Genomic DNA, 7,075 nt, shown 5'->3' with positions numbered 1-7,075 from the left:
GCATCCATACACTTGTTAACAATATCTTACTTACATCCAGTTACTTGTTAACAATATCCTACTAGCATCCATACACTTGTTAACAACATCTTACTTACATCCAGTTACTTGTTAACAATATCCTACTAGCATCCATACACTTGTTAACAACATCTTACTTACATCCAGTTACTTGTTAACAATATCCTACTTACATCCAGTTACTTGTTAACAATATCTTACTTACATCCAGACACTTGTAAACAATATCCTACTAACATCCAGTTACTTGTTAACAATATCCTACTAACATCCAGTTACTTGTTAACAATATCTTACTTACATCCAGACACTTGTAAAACAATATCCTACTAACATCCAGTTACTTGTTAACAATATCCTACTAACATCCAGACACTTGTTTACAATATCCTACTTACATCCAGTTACTTGTTAACAATATCCTACTAACATCCAGTTACTTGTTAACAACATTCTACTAACATCCAGTTACTTGTTAACAATATCCTACTTACATCCAGTTACTTGTTAACAATATCCTACTTACATCCAGACACTTGTTAACAATATCCTACTTACATCCAGACACTTGTAAACAATATCCTACTTACATCCAGTTACTTGTTAACAATATCCTACTAACATCCAGTTACTTGTTAACAATATCTTACTTACATCCAGACACTTGTTAACAATATCCTACTTACATCCAGTTACTTGTTAACAATATCCTACTTACATCCAGACACTTGTTAACAATATCCTACTTACATCCAGACGCTTGTTAACAATATCCTACTTACATCCAGTTACTTGTTAACAATATCCTACTTACATCCAGTTACTTGTTAACAATATCCTACTAACATCCAGTTACTTGTTTACAATATCCTACTTACATCCAGTTACTTGTTAACAATATCCTACTTACATCCAGTTACTTGTTAACAATATCCTACTTACATCCAGACGCTTGTTAACAATATCCTACTTACATCCAGTAACTTGTTAACAATATCCTACTTACATCCATGTGGTTGTTAACAATATTTTACTTACATCCAGTTACTTGTTAACAATATATTACTTACATCCAGTTACTTGTTAACAATATCCTACTAGCATCCATACATTGTTAAAAATATCCTATTAGCATCCATACACTTGTTTACAATATCCTACTAATATCCAGTTACTTGTTAACAATATCTTACTTACATCCAGTTACTTGTTAATAATATCCTACTAGCATCCATACACTTGTTAACAATATCTTACTTACGTCCAGTTAATTGTTAACAATATCTTACTTATATCCAGACACTTGTAAACAATATCATACTAACATCCAGTTACTTGTTAACAATATCTTACATACATCCAGACACTTTTTAACAATATTTTACTTACATCCAGTTACTTGTTAACAATATCTTACTTACATCCTGTTACTTGTTAACAATATCCTACTAATATCCAGGTACTTGTTAACAATATCCTACTAGCATCCATACACTTGTTAACAATATCTTACTTACATCCAGTTACTTTTTAACAATATCTTACTTACATCCAGACACTTGTTAACAATATCCTACTAATATCCAGGTACTTGTTAACAATATCTTACTTACATCCAGACACTTGTTAACAATATCCTACTAATATCCAGGTACTTGTTAACAATATCTTACTTACATCCAGACACTTTTTAACGGTATCTTACTTACATCCAGTTACTTGTTAACAATATCTTACTTACATCCAGACACTTGTAAACAATATCGTACTAACATCCAGTTACTTGTTAACAATATTTTACTTACATCCAGTTACTTGTTAACAATATCTTACTTAACATCCAGACACTTGTAAACAATATCGTACTAACATCCAGTTACTTGTTAACAATATTTTACTTACATCCAGACACTTGCTAATAGTTTCCAGGATATAAGTTAGTTTTCAAACAAAAATGTAAGTATTATCTTGAAAAGAATAAGTAAAAAAAAAATATGATTCTCATACACTAAATAAAATTTATAGAATTACATCATAACAATACAGAAATTTGTTAGTACACAGCTAAGAATAATCAATTCACAAATAACTTAGTAAAGTTAATAGTGAACAGCCACGTTTTATTACTTCACAACAACACAGTAAAGTCTCTATTGCACAACAACAACAATCATTTCACCACAAAACATTTAGATTCTAACACTCAGACGTGTAGAATCGTGTTTTGTCACAATTCTGAAGTTCATTCTTGAATGTTCTTTAAATGTGCATCTGAAATGATTGATCTTGCAACTTTGATGAACAAAGAAATATCCTTACAATATTACATAAGTAGAACAATCTAGAATTTAACTATGTTATGGTTATTAGCCTACACTATTAACTTAGTATAATTAATAATTAGTCACTAATTTTTATACCTAAATACTAATTATTAATTAGTTTTACCCTATGTTTGATGTTTCGTTTTCTGAAAGACTTGAGAGGGACTGTGTTACTTGTGGCCGGGATTCTATCCTTCGCTTTTTGAAGGGCGTTATTCACTCGACCGAGTCTTCCTACCCTCCCTATCTATTGAAGTATGCCGCAACTTTCCATCTGGTAGAGAAAGGATCGAATCTCGACTACAACGAACACAGAAAACAGTCTTTCTCAGGAGTTCCCTGAAACGCCAGCTTATAATTAGGATTATAACTAGTTAATATTTAGTTACAGAAAAAACGTAGTTAATAATTAGACTCAGGTGATAGTGTAAGATTAGAAATACACTTCCAAGAACAATTTGGAAATACTAAACCAAGATTGGTAATACACTTACAAGAACAATTTGGAAATACTAAACCAAGATTGGTAATACACTTACAAGAACAATTTGGAAATACTAAACCAAGATTGGTAATACACTTACAAGAATAATTTGGAAATATTAAACCAAGATTAGAAATACACTTACAAGAATAATTTGGAGATACTAAACCAGGATTGGTAATACACTTACAAGAATAATTTGGAAATACTAAACCAAGATTGGAAATACACTTACAAGAATAATTTGGAAATACTAAACCAAGATTGGAAATATACTTATAAGAACAATTGGGAAGTATTAAACCATACTTTTCAATACAACCAAGACTGACAGTATCTCTTACAAGAACACTTCGTAGTATCACATAAACATCACTTACAAGAACACGTATAATATGCTTAAGAAGACCACGTGTGATATAGGCTCACTTTCTGCTTCAGTTCCAAACAAGACAAGAACACTTCGTAGTATCACATAAACATCACTTACAAGAACACGTATAATATCCTTAAGAAGACCACGTGTGATATAGGCCCACTTTCCGCTTCAGTACAAAACAAGGCAAGAACACTTCGTAGTATCACATAAACATCACTTACAAGAACACGTATAATATCCTTAAGAAGACCACGTGTGATATAGGCCCACTTTCTGCTTCAGTACAAAACAAGAATCTCTTCGAAAACAGTTGTTAAAGAAACAAGGAACAAGAAACAAGTAAAGGAATTCTGAAAAGGATAGAGGACATCCTCATGACACAGGAAAACGTTTTGATCCCACTTAAATATGAGATAAAATTCTGAAGGAGACTTCTTCCCACTTGATGGTGAGGGTTTATAATCTGCTCTGTGTAAGTTTTAAATGATGGTGAGGGTTTATAATCTGCTCTGTGTAAGTTTTGAATGATGATGAGGGTTTATAATCTGCTCTGTGTAAGTTTTAAAGTAATTTTTTAATGTTGAATAACATCGTAATGTCTTATTAAATACACTGCTGTTATAAGTTACATGGTCACGTTCACAGATATGTTGGTTACAGATTCAAGCACAACACGTCATTTGTAACCCGCCTCTCAACCATTAGACGTCATAAGCCTCCAAGCGCCACTTATGGCTACTCTCCTTCTCCAAAAAGCAGGTTTGGGGAATGCCCCTCTGAATCTACCGGCGGAAGAACCAACACCAATGAAGACAATGTCTCCAAAGAGATTGACGTGGCCAAAAGAAACTCTGACGGTAAGCAATAAAGTTGTATTTCATTTTCTGTCAGTAAAAGGTTTAAGTTTCTCCAAATACATTCCAACCATAGATTGCTATGTACAGTTTGCAGAAGTCTGGCCTTAGCGCAGCAGTGTTTAAAACTGATGCATTCTCAGCAGAATCAAATTGTTTTTTGTTCTTAACATTTTGAAGCTTAATTTTCAATTTTATTTTTCAAATAAAGCAAGGCAAAATGAGCCTTAAAGTCAAAGTAAATCCACAGACTTTAAGTTTAAAATATTTTTTTTAAATATATGATCTTAAAACTGGATTCTAATATACAAGACGTTGAACGTAATTACTATCTTTAAAAGTGTACGTTTCTCATATTTAAAATTATTTGACTTACTTTATTAACATCGTTGATAACAGTAAACCAGAAATAGTATTTCATAGACGATAGTTCGTTAGAGTGCAGTGATAAACTCTGCGCAGTGAAGTGCAGTGTGTGTGATTCTTTATGCAATTTGTCGCGTGTAAAACGCCTGTGTGTGAAATATACTGAAGATATTCATTTAAAGTTAAGCCTCGGCAAATATGAAGGATCGATCAGCATTGTCAGGACGTTCTCTTTACTGTAATACTTTATTATTTCAATAAACATGAGATAAGCAGTCAATAATGAAAGTTTTCACTTTATTTTAACATAGAATTAATACATTTATCTTTCCAGCTCTTTAATTCAAATAAAGTGTGTGAAATATAAAAGTATTTGACCCCAGCGTTGTTTTAAAAGATGTTATTAATTTTCACGCTTTAACTCACGTGTCAGTTACCAGATGTGTTCAGGTTGGGGAGAAAGTGTTACCCAATAAGTAAATAGTCATCTTTCCTGGTTGTTCAGTCATTTGAGTGAAAGGATAACATTTTGTTAAATAGGTTCTAGAAACAATCAGAGAAAGCAAGAAGTACTTTGTTTAAAGTAATTTGTGTATATCGTGTTTTATACTGTTTCATGCCATCGTTAGAATATTATCTTTCCTGTTTGAAAGACAGTTTTTTTAAACAGATGTCAGTCAGAATGCTTCTGTTTTGATATACTTGTAGAAAAATTAAAAATCTTAAATGTTCCTTTCAATTATATAACTCTTCAATAATCTTTTCTTCTTTGTTCTCGTAAGTTTGTTGCTAGAAATGAATCAGAAAAGGTTTACAAATCCATAAAACAAAGTGTTAGATAAGTTAACTTTGTGTTATCTGTTGTTGCATGAGTTATGTGTGGAGCATAAAAAGTTGTGTGTAAAGTTGTGTGACTCTTTCTCGCATGTCTGTGTTGTATCGCCCAAGTTTACCCGAGAAAAGTATTGCTTTGAAGTTTGAACTGTCATTTAGCCTGCATGTTGTTTCAGAAGTATTTACAGCAGATGGAGCCACTGCATCACAAGGGTTATGCAGCTTACTTCAGAAAGAACTTAACAATCCGACGTTTTTAGCGTTGCCGTTACCTCCATTGTCAACGTCAAGTAGTTTACCAGGTGCGAACGTTACGGATCACGGAATGAAGACTCACAAAAAAAAAATCTAGAAATTAACTCACGAGATGTCAATTTAAACTGTATTTAAAAATAAATAAATAGTTGATTGTTCTATGGTAGAAATGTATCTTGATAATAAAGGTAAGTATATTTAGAATTAAAGTAAGCCTTTAAAAATGAATAGTAAACAACAGTTTATGCATGCTGCACATTCATGACACGTGCACTCAGCACTTCTGTATCGTGCACATTTCTGCCACCAGAGTTCTTTCTGCATGCTAATCAAGAGTGTAATTCTCAGTGGCTGTAGGTGTCTGCATGGTCGATATTTTGTTTTGATGCCTATCACAACCAATTGTTCATAAAGTATCAACCACTTTAACTGTGCAAGCTCGATTTAGGCTTAAGAGTAATTTTTTTTAAAGAATTACCAATATATGTTATCAACTATATTAACTATATAATTTTGTGGTATCATTTTCTTCAGAGACAAAAACGTGTGAATCTTTGTTGCAATACTAAGGACACAATGAATAAAAAAGTTTATTAATAATAATAATTCATGATGCTTGAAAGAAAGTTTAGTCCTATGAATATATTTAAAACGATCTGTTAATGGAGGCTATCTGTCGAGGAAGTTTCGGACGCCATTTGCAGATCTTTATCATCTTCTCCTTATGAAGATCTGTGCTAGCAGCTCGTAACGTCTTCCAGAACTTTCTAGGCAGATGCCCTCCATTCATTATCATCGCCTTTCAAGTAATGACTTGCCAACATTATCTTTCGGTAACGAATCAGAGAAGCGTCCGTAGCGCTATCTATCCACTGATATGTAAAACTCACAGTCTAATGAGATAAATCCCTCTCGCTATTTTCTGATAGAAAATTCATTGCTTCAGTCTACTCAATTTTATTGCATAATACGAAGCCAGTGTTGTCTCTACAATTTAAGTATCACGCTTGGGTTTCTATTAGCGGATATATAGTGTAGAGTCTTTTAGTTGGAATGTGTTACAGACCATCAGATGATACTGATGAAATTAGTGAGAAACTTTACAGTGAGCTTAAGATTTCAACTTTTAATGAAGTCATAATTATGAGTGATTTTACTTCAGGCATATAGATTGGGAAATTCTAGAATCAAACCATGAGGGAGAAAGGTTTTGGAAAATTTTCAGGATGGCTTTCTTCACCAGTTAGTCAAGGAACCAACTAGAAACAATGCTATTTTAGACTTATTGTTAACTTCAAATACAGAAATGATTGAGAGGGCGGAAACTTGGAAATATCTGGGTGCAAGTGATCATTGCTTTATTAGGTTCAATGTTATAATGATATTTTGGTTACAAATTTAAAAAAAAAACAAATTCTGAAGGGATGTGAAAAAAATTATCTGTTGTGAAATGGGCAGCTGAGTTATTTGGAGACAGTGATCAGATGTGGAAAACTTTTAAAGATAAATTCTTAAATATTCAAGGTAAACAAAGTCCTTATAGAAAGACAAGTGTGGC

General features: G+C 32.5%; 1 protein-coding gene across 1 annotated transcript in view; it reads left to right on the top strand.

Moving 5' to 3' along the window:
* Positions 1 to 3,830: 3,830 nt before the first annotated feature.
* The window catches only part of LOC106474429, a gene marked incomplete at its 5' end in the record, with an annotated part of 11,381 nt that continues 8,136 nt past the window's right edge, over positions 3,831 to 7,075 (top strand). Inside the window, one exon of the mRNA XM_022402734.1 lies at positions 3,831 to 4,065. Coding sequence (XP_022258442.1) covers positions 3,831 to 4,065 — 235 coding nt within the window. The remainder of the gene's footprint in view (positions 4,066 to 7,075) is intronic.

The sequence above is a fragment of the Limulus polyphemus genome, unplaced genomic scaffold, assembly GCF_000517525.1.
Source record: "Limulus polyphemus unplaced genomic scaffold, Limulus_polyphemus-2.1.2 Scaffold7212, whole genome shotgun sequence".
NCBI lineage: Eukaryota > Metazoa > Arthropoda > Merostomata > Xiphosura > Limulidae > Limulus > Limulus polyphemus.
The sequence above is the reverse complement of the archived record's forward strand: the minus strand, read 5'-3'. Positions and strand labels throughout refer to the sequence as shown.